Genomic DNA, 17,037 nt, shown 5'->3' on the forward strand with positions numbered 1-17,037 from the left:
TTCCCATTATTTGAGTTGATTTGTTTTGGAAAACCTTGTTACATTGTTTAATGCATCCAGCGGGGCATCACAACAAAATTAGGCATTTAAAGTTTTGGTGTTGTTTACTCGCGTCATATTGCAGTTTACACATATCTCTTATGTGTGACTACCATCTACTAATCACACTTATCGTTACACCATGTACCAGATAAAATTGCTTCGAGGTCGGTAAGCCCAACCAGAATTATTCCGTACATTAGGCGCGCCGGGTTATAAGGCGCACCGTTGATTCTTGAGAAAATGAAAGGATTTTAAGTGCGCCTTATACTCCGAAAAATACGGTATGCATAAATTAAAGACGCATCAATAATCGATTTTTAATAGAGTCGTAGCTTAATCGTAAGCGCGAGCTGCCCAAAGATTTCCACCTCTGGTAGTTAATTATAGAACTGGCACCCAATTGTTATTAAAAAGTGTGGACTTTGAATCAAGAATCGTTTTGATTTGAATTGTTGCCCCCAATAATTGAATTGAATTGTGCAGTGCCCAAAGATTCACAGCCCTAATATATTGTTTCTGCTGGTGTATTTTTTAAAAAGGTCTATATATGTCAAAATGCCAATATTCAGTGGATCTCTAGTTGACTTCCTGGTGACGCCATGTGTGTGTTTTTGCAGACTCAGCTGGAGATGACGAAGGCCCTGGAGCAGGACAGCACGGTGTACGACTACGACGCCGTGTACGATAACATCCAACAGCAGAGGCTGGACAACAGCAAGAAAGTCCTGTCGGGAGTTGAGAAGCGGGTAACGTCCTTGCTGAACCCAAGCCTGTCAGAATGAAGGCCGTCCTTCCTACTCCTGTTTGTTCTGGTGTCCCTGCAGCCAAAGTACATCCACCAGCTCATGAAGGCAGTGGAGAACCGTAAGAAGGAGCAGGAGCGCAGGGACGAGAGAAAGATCCAGAAGGAGCGCGAGGCGGAGGGCGAGCAGTTTGCCGACAAGGAGGCGTACGTGACCACGGCCTACAAGCTGAAGCTGCAGGAGCAGAAGGAGGAGGCGGAGCGCGAGAAGAGACAGGCCGCCATCGAAGGTGAGAAAATGTGACGAGTAGACTAGAAATGTATGCGGTCAGGCATCTGTATGGACACCTGTGAGCTTCTAGCCCAGGGGGTCCAAACCTTTGCCAACGAGGGCCGTATAAAAAAATGTATACATTTTGTACTTTCAAGATATTAAAACCAGTACAATATAGTAGGGCTGGACAACGAGTTGAATTTTTATTTTGAATATGGCTTCTCAAGATTATTAAAATAAAACAATTAATGTGCATGCAAAGTCCGGATCTTGTGACGATGAAACAGACGAGGAGCGAATGAGCGAAAAAAAGAGCATGTCTACTAGAAGTTTGGGATGTCGCCATAGTTGCTATTTTTTATTTGACACAGCGCTAGTACGGCTAATCAATAATCACTAAACTCAACAAAGAAGTAAGGCATAAGATATGTGCAGTTAACCACGGACGGCGTCACATAATTGCCCAATAAAATGGACAGAGAAGGCCCTGTCTCCCATGGTTTTAAGTCTGGTCTTGGGCACCACGAGCTGGAGCTGGCTCTCGGACCTCAGAGCGCGCGCAGGAGTGTAAATTTGGATGAGGGCCGAGATATAATGAGGTGCCAGTCCATGCAAAGCTTTAAAAGCAAACAGCAAGATTTTAAAATCATTTCTAAAATGAACCAGTGCAAAGTCTCAAGAATTGCGGTTATGTGCTCGCGTTTCCTGGCCCCTGTTAAAAGTCGTGCTGCCACGTTCTGGACTAACTGCAACCGGGAGAGAGCTTTTTGGCTAATGCCGGCATAAAGTGCATGGCAGTAGTCTAAGCGACTTGAAATAAAAGCATCAAAAAGGTTAAAAGATAAAAGCAGTTTTACCTTTGCTAAAAGACAAAGATGATAAAAACACGATTTTAAAACACCATTGACTTGTCTGTCAAGTTCAAAATCGCTGTCTATGGTGACGCCAAGGCTGGTGACTTTGGCGACGCACATCATTTTGCAATGGTCTCAAGTCAGTGAAGGCCGGACCAAAAACTAAAATTTCCGTTTTTCCCTCATTCATTATTAAAAAATTCTGGGCTAACAAAGCCTTGACGTCGCATAGACAGTTGTCAATGCTAGCGTTAGTATTTTAGCAAAGTAACATTAGCATGCTAACTTTTTTGGACGATTTTGCAGCCGAACACCTCAGTCCTATAACTTATTTGGTAGAATTTTAGCTAATTTGACATGTGTACACTTCATAGTCATATGACTTGATACTAGGGGTGTAACGGTACGTGTATTTGTATTGAAACGTTTCGGTACAGGGGTTCCGGTTCGGTTCGGAGGTGTACCGAACGAGTTTCCACACGGACATATTATGTAACGTAACGCACGTTGTGTAAACAATGCACACCGAGGCACAACACACTGTATGCTAGCAGCTAACGGGCTACGATAGACTGACCATACGTCCTCTTTTCACCGGACATTTCCTCTTTTGCGGAGCTGTTAGGGCGGAGTTTCTTAAATGCCTCAAATGTCCGGCATTTTGAGTTAGGGTTGCATGTATTTTCAATGTACGTTCAGGGTTAAGAAGAGGTTAAAAACAAAACAAATTGTGCACGCAGCAGCGTTGGTGAGGGATGGGCAGAGACAGAGAGAGTTATGATAAACGCGCATGCGTCGCCAGGCTCTGCTTTTTATCCATAGATTTATCACATTTAATTTTTTATTATCTATAGCAGGGGTGTCAAAAGTGTGCCCCGGAGGCCATTTGTGGCCCACAGCTAATGTTTTAAATGCCCACGGCACATTCTAAAAATACTATTAAAATAAACAAAAACATAACAAAAGTGAAATAAAAAAGCTTAAAGGTTAAATGTAATTTAGACAAAGTTGCAATGTTGACTAATAAAACAAAGCTTTTTTGTTTTTCTTTCAAACTGTCATTGCTCAAAACATAATATTGAATCAAAATCAATGTTATTATGAATTATTGACCTATCCAAGCTTCCATATTACTTCACATCAAATATTCCACTAAGAAAAATATTTTTGGTGGAAGATTTTGCAAATTTGGTAAATAAATACCCCAAAAATGTATATTTTGTTGTTTTCTTACGGTACTGAAAATGAACCAAACCGTGGCCTCTAAACCGAGGTACGTACCGAACCGAAATTTTTGTGTACCGTTACACCCCTACTTATTTGATACAGTTTTAGCTCATTTGACATGTGTACGCTTCATAGTTATATGACTTGATACTAGGGATGTCCGATAATGGCTTTTTTGCCGATATCCGATATTCCGATATTGTCCAACTCTTAATTACCGATACCGATATACACTACCGTTCAAAAGTTTGGGGTCACCCAAACAATTTAGTGGAATAGCCTTCATTTCTAAGAACAAGAATAGACTGTCGAGTTTCAGATGAAAGTTCTCTTTTTCTGGCCATTTTGAGCGTTTCATTGACCACACAAATGTGATGCTCCAGAAACTCAATCTGCTCAAAAGAAGGTCAGTTTTGTAGCTTCTGTAACGAGCTAAACTGTTTTCAGATGTGTGAACATGATTGCACAAGGGTTTTCTAATCATCAATTAGCCTTCTGAGCCAATGAGCAAACACATTGTACCATTAGAACACTGGAGTGATAGTTGCTGGAAATGGGCCTCTATACACCTATGTAGATATTGCACCAAAAACCAGACATTTGCAGCTAGAATAGTCATTTACCACATTAGCAATGTATAGAGTGTATTTCTTTCAAGTTAAGACTAGTTTAAAGTTATCTTCATTGAAAAGTACAGTGCTTTTCCTTCAAAAATAAGGACATTTCAATGTGACCCCAAACTTTTGAACGGTAGTGTATACAGTCGTGGAATTAACACATTATTATGCCTAATTTGGACAACCAGGTATGGTGAAGATAAGGTCCTTTTTAAAAAAAATTAATGAAATAAAATAAGATAAATAAATGTAAAAAAAATTATTGAATAAAAAATAAATTAAAACAATATAAAAACAGTTACATAGAAACTAGTAATTAATGAAAATGAGTAAAATGAACTGTTAAAGGTTAGTACTATTAGTGGACCAGCAGCACGCACAATCATGTGTGCTTACGGACTGTATTCCTTGCAGACTGTATTGATATATATTGATATATAATGTAGGAACCAGAATATTGATAACAGAAAGAAACAACCCTTTTGTGTGAATGAGTGTAAATGGGGGAGGGAGGTTTTTTGGGTTGGTGCACTAATTGTAAGTGTATCTTGTGTTTTTTATGTGGATTTAATAAAAATAAAAAAAATAATTAAAAAAAGATACCGATAATGAAAAAAAACAATATCGATAATTTCCGATATTACATTTTAACGCATTTATTGGCCGATAATATCGGACATCTCTACTTGATACATGTCGAATTCTGTTAGCATTTAAGTTTATTTTGCACATTTCAGCAAAATGGCCTATTCTATTTTTTTTTTTGGTTAATGTTGTAATCCCGGATGTCTTTAGAAAGTTTAGACACCCGTGTTGGAGCACGTCAATCCCAACTAACATGTTTGTTCTTTAGCTGCTTTGGACGTGAGGAAACAAAAAGACCTGAGCGGCTTCTACCGCCACCTCCTGAACCAGACTGTAGGCGAGGAGGCCATCCCCGATCGCTCGGCCAACAAGTACGTGTTGTTGCGTCACCACAGGTGTGCACCGGGTGTTGTTACTGATGCTTTGTCTGTGTCGGCCATCAGAAGTCAAATCCCGAGCGATATCAAGGTTGAGGAGGCGTCACAAGCGAGTGGCGATAACACGCAGAGTCCGGGAAGCGGCGGCGAGGACGCCCGCGAAGAGAAGCACGGATTTAACAAGCCTTCCAAACGCCATTACAGACACCGCTCGCCTTCGTCGGGCAGCGACGACGAGAGAGAGAGGGACCGGCGCAAGAAGAGAGAGCGCGAGAAGGACGAGCGACGCGGGCGGAGAAGAGATGAGGACAGAGATGGCCGCCGCAGCCACACCAGCAGGCGGGACTCCGAGCGGGAAGAGCGGCGTAAGGAAGGGAGCAGCAGAGACCGAGAGGGGGAAAGGAAGGAGAGGAAGAATTCAGAGAAAGACGAGAGGAAAGAGAAAGGAGAGAGGAAGACGAAGGAGGATGAGAAGGAAAGAAAGGAGGGTGAGAAGGAAAGAAAGGAGAATGAGAAGGAAATAAAGGAGGGTGAAAAGGAAAGAAAGGAGGATGAGAAGGAAAGAAAGGAGGATGAGAAGGAAAGAAAGGAGGGTGAAAAGGAAATAAAGGAGAATGAGAAGGAAATAAAGGAGGATGAGAAGGAAAGAAAGGAGGATGAGGAGGAAAGAAAGGAGGGTGAGGAGGAAAGAAAGGAGGATGCAGACAAGAAGGAAGAGGAGAAGGTGAGCAAGTTTGCCAAACGATCCAACGAACAAACGCTGAGCTCGGCCAGAGATCGCTACCTGGCTCGACAGATGGCTCGCTCCGCCTCCAAGAGTTACATCGAGTGCGAGGAAGACTGACGGCCTGAAGGTGTGCACGCCCACCTTAGCTACACCATGTAAATACCTCCAAATAAACTTCTATTCTCGCTGACTATTCGTAGTCTTTAGTGTGTAGGCTGGAGGACATCTTGTCTCACTGACTAAAAATAAGTAGAGATGTCCGAAAATATCGGACTGCCGATAAATGCTTTAAAATGTAATATCGTAAATTATCGGTATCGGTTTCAAAATGATCGGTATCTGTTTCAAAAAGTAAAGTTTATGACTTTTTAAAACGCCGCTGTGTACACGGACGTAGGGAGAAGTACAGAGCACCTATAAACCTTAAAGGCACTGCCTTTGCGTGCCGGCCCAGTCACATAATATCTACGGCTTTTCACACAAACAAGTGAATGCAAGGCATACTTGGTCAACAGCCATACAGGTCACCCCGAGGGTGGCCGTATAAACAACTTTAACACTGTTACAAATATGCGCCACACTGTGAACCCACACCAAACAAGAATGACAAACACATTTCGGGAGAACATCCGCACCGTAACACAATATAAACACAACAGAGGTCAACAGCCATACAGGTCACCCCGAGGGTGACCGTATAAACAACTTTAACACTGTTACAAATATGTGCCACACTGTGAACCCACACCAAACAAGAATGACAAACACATTTCGGGACAACATCCGCACCGTAACACAACATAAACACAACAGAGGTCAACAGCCATACAGGTCACCCCGAGGGTTGCCGTATAAACAACTTTAACACTGTTACAAATATGCGCCACACTGTGAACCCACACCAAACAAGAATGACAAACACATTTCGGGAGAACATCCGCACCGTAACACAACATAAACACAACAGAACAAATACCCAGAACCCCTTGCAGCACTAACTCTTCCGGGACCCTACAATATACACCCCCGCTACCCCCCACCCCACCTCAACTTCGCCCCCCCACCCTACCCCGCCCACCTCAACCTCCTCATGTCCCAAATTCCAAGCTGCTGTTTTGAGGCATGTTCAAAAAAATAATGCACTTTGTGACTTCAATAATAAATATGGCAGTGCCATGTTGGCATTTTTTTTTCCATAACTTGAGTTGATTTATTTTGGAAAACCTTGTTACATTGTTTAATGCATCCAGCGGGGCATCACAACAAAATTAGGCATAATAATGTGTTAATTCCATGACTGTATATATGGGTATCGGTAATTAAAAGTTGGACAATATCAATGGCAAAAAAGCCATTATCGGACATCTCTAAAAATAAGCCATTGGTGTCATTTTGCTTTCAAACATAAGCTGTTTGGTCTAAATGTATAAAGTGCTGTCCTTAGTTGCAGATTCAAGCTATGGCTCCATCTAGTGTCATAGTTGAGTCAATGCAGGCATAAAAGAGAAACCTTTTGGCCCCGTGGGGGACAAATATGCAATCTCCTTGCTGTTGACAAGTTCACATTTATCTGCACAACACTGAGCCGCTTATTTATCCCAAGATGGCGCCACTGTAGTGTCTGCCTTTGTATTTTTGTTTCCCTCGTTTGTGATTGTTGCCTTTTGGTTCGGGACTGCACAAAGGGGTGGCACTTCCGTGACTTCTGCCTTGGGGGTGAGGGGCCTTGAGGACATGTTTGCACCAGTCTAGCTGCTGGCTCTCCACCACACCCGAGTCCACGCAGAGACTGGAGGACATGCAGAGTAAGACGGGGCTGCGGAGCAAATTTTGAACGCTCGGAGGGACAAACTTTACGGTGTCCTGGCTGGATAAACACTTAATTCTGCTTGAACGAGTTCTCGCTCATCCGCACGGACCGGACATTGACCATGAGTTAGTGGGCAGCCTAAGACATAGTTAGCTCTTGTGGAGAATGCATATATTTTTAAGAGTTCTTTCTTTATTCATAGTCATGTTTAAAGCAGCTAATATTTTCCTATGTGTACTCTTTTTTTGCTTGCATCTTATGTCCGCAAGTAAACTCTGTGCTTTACCTTGAAGGGGTTGGAATGTGGTGAGTATAGCATACTCCCTTTTTACCTTATCAGTATTAGAACAAAGAGGCTGTATTCCTTTCTGGGCAGGGTGGGGGCTGTTTTCGTATCCAATAATTTGTCTCTTCTTGTTTGATTTTCAGACCGCTTCTCCATGCCGCTATTAACGGACTGTAGGACTGGTCTCCTAAAGCTTTAGTAAAACTTGATAATATTCCTATTCTGTCTTGATGGTCCTTCTTACTCTGCATATGTGTCATCTGAAAGAATTTGGGATTGACCGGTCAGACGCAACAATTTCTAGGTTGCTTTGTTGGGTCAGATCTGTGCACAATAGCATGAATTGTTTGTACTTTGACAACACTGAAGTGGCAGCTTGTTGCAACAGCTCTGCTTTTAATTGTATGTCCTTTAGTACTCCGGCTTCCTCCCACCTCCAAAGACGTGCACCTGGGGATAGGTTGATTGGCAACACTAAATTGGCCCTAGTGTGTGAATGTTGTCTGTGTTGGCCTTGCGATGAGGTGTCGACTTGTCCAGGATGTACCCCGCCTACCGCCCAAATGCAGCTGAAAGGGACAAGCGGTAGAAAATGGATGGATAATATTTCCACATGTACACTTCTAGAATCTACATTGAAACCATGTTTGGGATTAGGTCCAACCTATTCTTTATACACGTTGCGTACAAATCTTTATTCCATGCCGTGGTGCACATCTGTTCTACTGGGTATAAGTGGTTGCTTGTTACCTCGTTGGCAAAGGTTTGGACCCCCTGTGCTAGAAGCTCACAGGTGTCCGTACAGATGCCTGACCGCATACATTTCTAGTCTACTCGTCACATTTTCTCACCTTCGATGGCGGCCTGTCACTTCTCGCGCTCCACCTCAAAAAACGGAATGGAATTTTACAGTTTTTTACTGAATGGGACACCCAAAATGTACATTAGAATAAAGAAAGTGGGATTTTCAGTAATAACTATGAGCAATAAAACACTGAATATTAACAACATATGAACATTGCTCCTCTTTTACTTCTCAGACCAGCTCCTGGATAGTTGTGTATTTTTTACAATCAAACGAAACACAACAGAAACAAATTATAAGTAATAAACACCTACAATATGATATATTATCACTTTAATGCAGAACTTTGTTGTAAAAACCTGCTTCTGCATCTGTTTCCGACACACGCGTTTCGGGCTGGCTGCTCTGAAAACAAACCCCGCCCACTGTGGTTTGTTCCTGGTCTGAGCTACTATGACGTAGATTAGTGGTCCCCAACCACCGGGCCGCGGACCGGTACGGTACCGGGCCGCGCAAGAAAAAAAAAAAAAAAATGTTTTAAATTTATTAAATCAACATAAAAAACACAATATATACATTATATATCAATATAGATCAATACAGTCTGCAGGGATAAAGTCCGTAAGCACACATGATTGTATTTCTTTATGGAAAAAACAAAAAAAATTTACCCCCTCGGTCCGTGGGACAAGTTTTCAAGCGTTGACCGGTCCCCAGCTGCAAAAAGGTTTGGGACCACTGACGTAGATTACCGTAATAACTCGTAAAACACCCAAAAGTGCCGAGTTCAACCATTGAAATACTTAACGTGTTCAAAGAACAAAATACAGTACACGAAAATAAATCCCATGTAATCTTTTTATTTCCCTCTTCGTAATTATAACTATTATTTTATTATAACTACTCTTCAAAATTATTGTGTGCGTAAATTTACGTTACAGTTCAAACTTATAAAATGACTTTCTTTTGTGGTTCGCTCACCCGCCAGGACGGTAGGAGGCGACAAAACCCAAAATGGATGAGTTGGTTGGTAACGCCCCCTCTGACGTCATGTTCACGCGACACAAGCTATAAATACCCAACAACCGGCGTTTTCCAGTCTTTCAGCTCCTACTCTTCTTTCAGGCGGTCGCAGTGGAAGTCGCTCTTCTAAAAGACCTCGTTTTTTATTTGTAACTGCTAAACGACATGTTAGTCCCACGCTACAATTCCACTTTGGAGTTAAACGGTGAAGTTTGGTGTCGAAATTCGAACAATATTGTGGCTATAATGGAAGCTTGGCGACCGGCAGACACGTGGACTCAAGCATGGCGCACGTGCCAGAATTGTGAGTTACAGTTCTCGTAATATAATGTTTACTAATATACTTCTTATTATCGTATTATTCGATTTCACGAATTTAATTCAGACTAAATGTTTACTGTTGAGAGCGTGAACCAGTTAACGAAATAGTAGTCGTAATGTATTCGGGATACATGACGCACATTACAAGCGAAATCGAGATTACTTGAATCCGAATCGCGATTCTAAACCATTCAGAATTTTTAAAAACCTCTTTTAAAGTAAGATTTCAATTTAAAATACATTTTTAGGACATAACTAAGCGACCAGAAGGGTATTTTCAAACTGGTTTTGGACGTGTTGTAGTTATGTCAAATACTTTGCGAGAATAGTGTTGAATCGATTCTGAGTGGAATCGTCACCCCAAGAATGGATCAAGTAGTCGAGTGCCTAGAGTCACACCCCTGAAATCTATAAAACTGTTCAATAGTTGAATCAAACTTTTCAAAGCTGGTCAATATTATTGGCATGTAAATCAAACATTTTATTCAAAGCTGTAGGGGCTGTGGCTCCTCCTCTTCTATGAAAATTAACTTGTTTTAATCGCTCATTTTGTCACCTGTGCATCTTTAAAGGTCAAATGTGGATGTTTTGTTGAGTTAGCTTAGCACATAATTGCTTTCCATAGTTAATGCTCAAAAGCCGCATCCTGAATAAAGTTATTTTGTATGCAGCACTCGGCCAGGATTCCATGGAAGCTGAAGATTGGAGGTCATGAGTCGTGGCATTTGGGACGTCACATAAATGGTGAGTTGTGATTAATTAGGAGTGAAAGTGTAGAAGATGTCAAGGATGAAAAGTGTGAATAGGAAGTGCCGTCTGATGCGACAACTGACGAGGTTTCTTGATCACGTGTCTGAGTCGCCATGGCAACGATTCGCTTCGCCGCTCTCGCACGCTTTCTCCTGAGGTGTCCCGCCTTGCGTTCCTCACAGGTTTGGAGGTGTGCTGCTCAAGTTTCCAGAGCCTGCTCCATGATCGTGAGGTTCTGACCCAGCTGGGAGCAGACTGAGGTAACTTGAGAGCTCTTCAAACTGCAGGAAGTGTTTTTTATTGTGCTGATGAAATCTAAACTGAAAAAGCTGGAATTACCGTCAGATTGTTCAGTGGTGATCTTTGGTTTTCTGAACTTTGGCCATGTAACGTTTAAAACTGTTTACGCCTAAGTGGAATATTAACTTTTTATTTTATTTGAAGGTTTGATGAAGACCTGCCATCTTCTACATGTTCATTGAAATGCTGCATGTAAGTTTTTTTCAACATTTAATGTTTGCACTTGTACTAAATATGAAGAAATGAGTCATGAGTTGGAAGGCATTGTTGTTCATCTTCCTGTTATTAAATGAAGTCAGTTACCTTATCATACATTTGACATTTTTGTTAAAGTTGTTTAGTCTTACCTGGATGCCATTACTTAAGTTGGGGGTCTTAACTTGTTCCCAGCACACAATATTAAAGCATGCGGTGGCCGTTTTGATATTTTTCAAAACCCAGGCTACTTTTTGGGCTCTCCTCAACTTTAATCCATGGGTTTAATCATAAAAAATTTAAATAAACATACTTATTTTTATTCAAAGTTTAAATCTCTTGATCAACTTAAAGTATGTTGATATAAAGTAACCTTTTGCCCTTTTTCAACATCTGTTAATGGCAAAACATATATGCAATGTTTTCCCCAAACAGATTTTCAAGGTGGAATATTTAATGTGAAGTAATTACAGCCTTAAAAGGGTCAATTTTCATTTTTTTTTTTTTTTATCAGTAAAAGTTTATTTTAAAAAAAAATATATATATATAAAATTGGATCTTAAAGGGCCCCACTCATAAAAATGTTATGTCCCCTTTTAAGAAACTTCAGATCTATCAAGTTTTTGTCAAGACATTTTTTGTATGCCAAACACACAAAACATGTAATATTTTCCCCAAGAAGTATTTCAAAGTTGTTGTGAAGTAATTGGAGTTTAAATAAATCAATAATTCACAACATTGATTTTAATTACCCTTTTGAGCAATGACGGCTTCAAATAAATAAACGGCCTACATGGCAGCTTTGTTATTCAAGTCAACTTTAAAGTTAGCTTTTAAACTGACTTAAAGCTTCTGTCTTGACCAGGTTTAAGATTGTCCACTGAGGGCTTCAGAGGTGAAGATGTGACCAAAGTCTTGGCTTCCCTACAGAAAGGATGGATGGCTTCAGGATCAGTCAGGTGAATGTCAGCAGAGCTGTCGCTGTCTCTTTTGTGTGCTGATGAAATCTAAACTGAAAAAGCTGGAATTACCGTCAGATTGTTCAGTGGTGATCTTTGGTTTTCTGAACACCAACTAAATGTGCTGAAAGTATCCTTGAATCGAAAGCTGACTTAACGTGGAATGTTTTCTTGCAGGATGTGGAACTGGTCGGCCTTTTGATGAGGAAGGAAATGATTCAAGCAGCTATTTTGTGCATAAATGTTTTAACTGAATTAAAGTACCTTTAATTTACCACTGCCCTTTGTAACTTGCCTGTGTGTATCCTAACATTCTCAAAGCCTTCATTGCATGCTTAGTTTCTCCAAGAGGGTGTAGACCCCTTGTGAGATTGCAATTTCAAACATGCCTGGCCTGCAGCCAGAAGACAAAGGAGGATGCAGACAAGAGAAGGTGAGCAAGTTTGCCAAACGATCCAATGAACAAATGCTGAGCTCGGCCAGAGATTGAAGATGGCTCGCTCCTCCAGAGTTACATCGAGCGAGAAGAAGACTGATGGCCCCCCCTTAGCTAAATCATGTAAATACCTCCAAATAAACTTGTATTCTCTCACTATTTGTAGTCTTTAGTTAATGTAGGCTTGGTGTGCAAAGTGCAGGCTGGAGGACATCTTGTCTTGTCTCACTGACTAAAAATAAGCCATTGATTTGCTTTAAAACAAGCTGTCTGGTCTAAATGAATAGTTTAGTCCTCCATTGTAGACGCAAGCTATGGCTCCATCTAGTGTCCTAGTTGAGCCAATGCAGGCATCAAAGAGAAATATGCAATCCCCCTTGATTTAAATTACTGTTGACATTTATATATACTGAGCTGCTCCTTTATTCAAGATGGTGACATTGTAGTTCTCTCGTTTGTGAACTTTGCCTTTTGGTTTGAGGCTGCATAAAAGGTGGCACATTTGTGACTTCTGCCTTGGGGGGCCTTTAGGCCATGTTTGCACCAGACTAGATGCTGGCTCTCCCAAGTAGAGACTGGAGATGTTTAGTAAAACGGGGCTGCGGAGCAAATCTTTTTTCACTGGGGACAAATTTCAGGATGTCCTGGCTGCATAAACATATCCCGCCACTTAAGTCTCTCTTAACGAGTGCTCACTCATCCACACAGACTGGAGACATTGGCCACGAGTTAGTGGGAAGCCAAGGATGTAGTTAACTTTATTGGGTCAGATCCATGCACATTTGACACCACTGAAGCAGTAGCTGGTTGAATCAGATCTTAATTATGTCCTTTGAGATTTCCACACGTAGAATTCTAGAATCTGCATTAAAACTATTTTTGGGATGAAGTCTAACCTATTCTTTATACAGCGTTTACTAATCTGTGTTCCACGTCTGTTTTACTGGGTATAACTGGTAGCTTGTTACATGAAGCATTGAGTAATGTCCCAACATGAATACAACACCCACTCTTGGAGAAACTAAGCATGCAATGAAGGCTTTGAGAATGTTGGAATGTTATGATACTCGGGCAAGTTTACAAAGGGCAGTGGTAAATCAAAAGTTGTTTAATTCATTTGAAACATTTATACACAAAAAAGCTGCTTCTTCAATAATTTCCTTCCTCATCAAAAGGCCGACCAGTTCCACATTCTGCAAGAAAACATTCCACGTTAAAGTCATCTCCCGATTCAAGGACACTTCAGCACATTTAGTCGGTGTTCAGAAAACCAAAGATCACCACTGAACAATCTGACGGTAATTCCAGCTTTTTCAGTTTAGATTTCATCAGCACACAAAAGAGACGAGTGACATCTCTGCTGACATTCACCTGACTAAGATGAAAGGTGGGATCCTGAAGCCATCCATCCTTTCTCTTCTGTAGGGTAATCCCAGACTTTGGGCCTTCAGTGGACAACCTAAACCTGTTCAAGACATTTAAAGAAACAAGAGCATACAGGTGATTATTATTATCGAATTCTTACTATTATTTATTTATTTTTATTGTGATTACTTATGGAGTTTATTGTGAATAAATTGTGAACAGGAAGTGAACAAAAAGTTTTGCAACTGTTATGTAAAGAAAAGGGGTAGGATTAAATAAGCTCTGCTTCTTCCTACTCCTTTTCGAACTTGTTGAAAAGAGAAACTGGAAATTGTGATGTATCATGTTGTATGCTTGTATGTTCCAAATAAACTCAAACTCAATAGGTCTGAAGTTTATCTTAAACGGCGACATAAAATTTTTATGAGTGCACTGTAAGATCCAATAATTTTAGTATAATTTTTTATACTGCTAAAAAATGTTAATGAAAATTATTAATCAACCCCTTTGAAATATTCAACTTTGAAAATCTGTTTGGGGGAAGACACTGCATGTATAATGTTTTGCCATAAACCAATTTTGAAAAAAACTAAATTAATCTAGAGATTACAACTTAAAAATAAGGATGTTTACTTACATTTTTAAATTTAAACTACAGGATTAAAGTTAAGGGGAGCCGAAAAGGTAAAAAAATGTATCGGTTTGGAAAAATATCAAAATGGTGGCCGCACACTTGAATATTGTGGGTTGGGAAAAATAAGGACACCCATTTTAAGTGATTACATCCAAGCAAGACTTAATCACTTTAACACAAGGGTCAGAATTATGAGATAACACTTCACTTAAGCACATGAACATGAATAAAAATGTCTTCCAACTCATGACTAAAGTTGACATATTTGGTACAAGTGCAAACATTAAATGTTAAAAACTTACATTTCAATGAACGTGTAGAAGATGGCAGGTCTTCAGGAAACCTTCAAATGAAATAAGAAGTTAATATTCCACTTAAACGTAAACAGTTTCCAACGTTACATGGTCAAAGTTCAGAAAACCAAAGATCACCACTGAACAATCTGCCGGTAATTCCAGCTTTTTCAGTTTAGATTTCATCAGCACATTAAAAAAAACCTCAGGTTTGAAGAGCTCTCAAGTTACCTCAAGGTGGGTCAGAACCTCACATGGATCACAGAACAGAGGTTCTGGAAACTTGAGCAGCACACCTCCAAACCTGTGAGGAACACAAGGCGGGACAGACGTCAGGAGAAAGCGTGCGAGAGCGGCGAAGAGAATGGTTGCCATGGCGACTCAGACACGTGATCAAGAAACCTCGTCAGTTGTCGCATCAGACGGCACTTCCTATTCACACTTTTCATCCTTGACATCTTCTACACTTTCACTTCTAATTAATCACAACTCACCATTTATGTGACGTCCCAAATGCCACGACTCATGACCTCCAATCTTCAGCGGCGGTCCCAGCTTTGATGGCGTCCTGGCCGAGTGCTGCATACAAAATAACTTGAACTTTCGTTGTGGCTTGTGCAGCCCTTTGAGACACTTGTGATTTAGGGCTATATAAATAAACTGATGGATATTCAGGATGCGACTTTTGTCCATTAACTATAGAAAGCAACTACCGTATTGTTCGGAGTATAAGTCGCATTTTTGAGGGAAATGTATTTGATAAAAGCCAACACCAAGAATAGACATTTGAAAGATAATTTAAAATAAATAAAGAATAGTGAACAACAGGCTGAATAAGTGTACGTTATATGAGGCATAAATAACCAACTGTTGGGTTCTACATGTAAAGCGACTTTGGGTACTTAGAAAAGCGCTATATAAATCCCAGGTATTTTTATTATTATTAACTGAGAAGGTGCCTGGTATGTTAACGTAACATATTATGGTAAGAGTCATTCAAATAACTATAACATATAGAACATGCTATACGTTTACCAAACAATCTGTCACTCCTAATCACTAAATCCCATGAAATCTTATACGTCTAGTCTCTTACGTGAATGAGCTAAATAATATTTGATATTTTACGGTAATCTGTTAACAATTTCACATATAAGTCGCACCCCTGGCCAAACTATGAAAAAAAACTGCGACTAAGTTAGAAAAATACGGTATGTGCTAAAAGCTAGCTTAACAAAACATCCACATTTAACCTTAAAAGACGTACAGGTGACAAAATGAGCGACTAAAACAGAGTAAATTTTCATAGAAGAGGAGGAGCCACAGCCCCTGACCCTACAGCTTTGAATAAAATATAACTTAAGTATGATTTACATCCCAATATTTTTGACCAGCTTTGAAAAGTTGGATTCAACAATTGAACAGTTTTATAGATTTTAGGGGTGTGACTCTCGGCACTCAACTTTTTGATCCATTCTTGGGGTGACGATTCGTCTCGGAATCGATTCAACACTATTCTCGCAATGTATTTAATGTAACTACAACACGTCCAAAACCAGTTTGAAAATACCCTTCTGGTTGCTTAGTTAGGTCTTAAAATTGTATTTAAATCTTACTTTAAAAATATGTTTTTGCAAATTCTGAATGGTTTAGAATCGCGATTCAGATTCAAGTAATCTCGACTTCGCTTGTAATGTGTGTCATGTATCCCGAATACATCATGATGTGAACAATATCGACTCCAATTTCGTTAACTGGTTCACGCTCTCAACAGTAAATGTTTAGACTGAATTAAATACGTTAACTCGAATAACTTCACTATTTAATTTTTATATGTACATGTATGATAATAAGAAGTATATTAGTAAACATAATATTACGACAACTGTAACTTACAATTCTGTAAGGTGCGCCATGCTTGAGTCCACGTGACTGCTGGTCGCCAAGCTGCCATTGTAGCCACAATATTGTTCGAATTTCGACACCAAACTTCACCGTTTAACTCCAAAATGGAATTGTAGCGTGGGACTAACATGTCGTTTAGTAGTTACAAATAAAACGGTCTTTTTAGAAGAGCGAACTCCACTGCGACCGCCTGAAAGCAGAGTAGACGCTGAAAGACGGAAACGCGCCAGCTGTGGGCTATTTATAGCTTGTGTCGCTTGAACGTGACGTCAGAGGGGGGCGTCACCAACCAAATCATCCATTTGGGGTTTTGTCGCCTCCTACCGTCCTGGCGTGTGAGCGAACCACAAAGGAAGTCATTTTTAAAAGATTGAACTGTGACGTAAATTTACGCAGAAAATAATTTTGAAGAGTAGTTATAATAATTAAAAAAAGAGTAGTTATAATTACGAAGAAGTAAATAAAAAGATTACATGGGATTTATTTACGTGTACTGTATTTTGTACTTTG

The 17,037-nt window shown here is 40.2% G+C and overlaps 1 protein-coding gene, 1 long non-coding RNA gene and 6 other non-coding genes across 11 annotated transcripts in view; 4 read left to right on the forward strand and 4 right to left on the reverse strand.

The window, feature by feature from the left end:
* nsrp1 (nuclear speckle splicing regulatory protein 1) overlaps positions 1-12,168 on the forward strand; it is a 13,973-nt gene extending 1,805 nt beyond the window's left edge. For 3 of the 4 annotated variants that reach the window (XR_009826379.1, XR_009826381.1, XR_009826380.1), the window contains exons 4-12: positions 660-788; positions 867-1,074; positions 4,610-4,712; positions 4,785-5,572; positions 10,362-10,434; positions 10,623-10,700; positions 10,885-10,932; positions 11,801-11,894; positions 12,072-12,168. Coding sequence is in view for 1 of the 4 variants with exons in the window: in XM_062049123.1 (XP_061905107.1) it covers positions 660-788; positions 867-1,074; positions 4,610-4,712; positions 4,785-5,562 (1,218 nt within the window). In the remaining 3 variants the exon portion in view is untranslated. Of the gene's footprint in view, positions 1-659; positions 789-866; positions 1,075-4,609; positions 4,713-4,784; positions 5,637-10,361; positions 10,435-10,622; positions 10,701-10,884; positions 10,933-11,800; positions 11,895-12,071 lie in introns of those variants that run through there. The other variant, XM_062049123.1, reaches the window with a different exon arrangement.
* Positions 10,473-10,549, forward strand: LOC133651256 (small nucleolar RNA SNORD49). Its single transcript, XR_009826395.1, has one exon. It is a non-coding gene; the product is annotated as a small nucleolar RNA SNORD49 (small nucleolar RNA).
* LOC133651260 (small nucleolar RNA SNORD65) lies at positions 10,744-10,817 on the forward strand. The gene has a single exon (XR_009826399.1). It is a non-coding gene; the product is annotated as a small nucleolar RNA SNORD65 (small nucleolar RNA).
* On the forward strand, positions 11,931-12,004 carry LOC133651261 (small nucleolar RNA SNORD65). The gene has a single exon (XR_009826400.1). It is a non-coding gene; the product is annotated as a small nucleolar RNA SNORD65 (small nucleolar RNA).
* Positions 12,169-13,425: 1,257 nt separating the features above from the next.
* Positions 13,426-16,756, reverse strand: LOC133651151 (uncharacterized). The gene is made up of 6 exons (XR_009826383.1): positions 16,519-16,756; positions 15,117-15,201; positions 14,854-14,926; positions 14,632-14,672; positions 13,702-13,795; positions 13,426-13,523 (listed from the first exon to the last, which is right to left on the reverse strand). It is a non-coding gene; the product is annotated as an uncharacterized LOC133651151 (long non-coding RNA).
* Positions 13,591-13,664, reverse strand: LOC133651262 (small nucleolar RNA SNORD65). Its single transcript, XR_009826401.1, has one exon. It is a non-coding gene; the product is annotated as a small nucleolar RNA SNORD65 (small nucleolar RNA).
* Positions 14,740-14,813, reverse strand: LOC133651259 (small nucleolar RNA SNORD65). The gene has a single exon (XR_009826398.1). It is a non-coding gene; the product is annotated as a small nucleolar RNA SNORD65 (small nucleolar RNA).
* LOC133651257 (small nucleolar RNA SNORD49) lies at positions 15,002-15,078 on the reverse strand. The gene has a single exon (XR_009826396.1). It is a non-coding gene; the product is annotated as a small nucleolar RNA SNORD49 (small nucleolar RNA).
* Positions 16,757-17,037: the final 281 nt, after the last annotated feature.

This window comes from Entelurus aequoreus, linkage group LG05 (assembly GCF_033978785.1).
Source record: "Entelurus aequoreus isolate RoL-2023_Sb linkage group LG05, RoL_Eaeq_v1.1, whole genome shotgun sequence".
Taxonomy (NCBI): Eukaryota; Metazoa; Chordata; class Actinopteri; order Syngnathiformes; family Syngnathidae; genus Entelurus; species Entelurus aequoreus.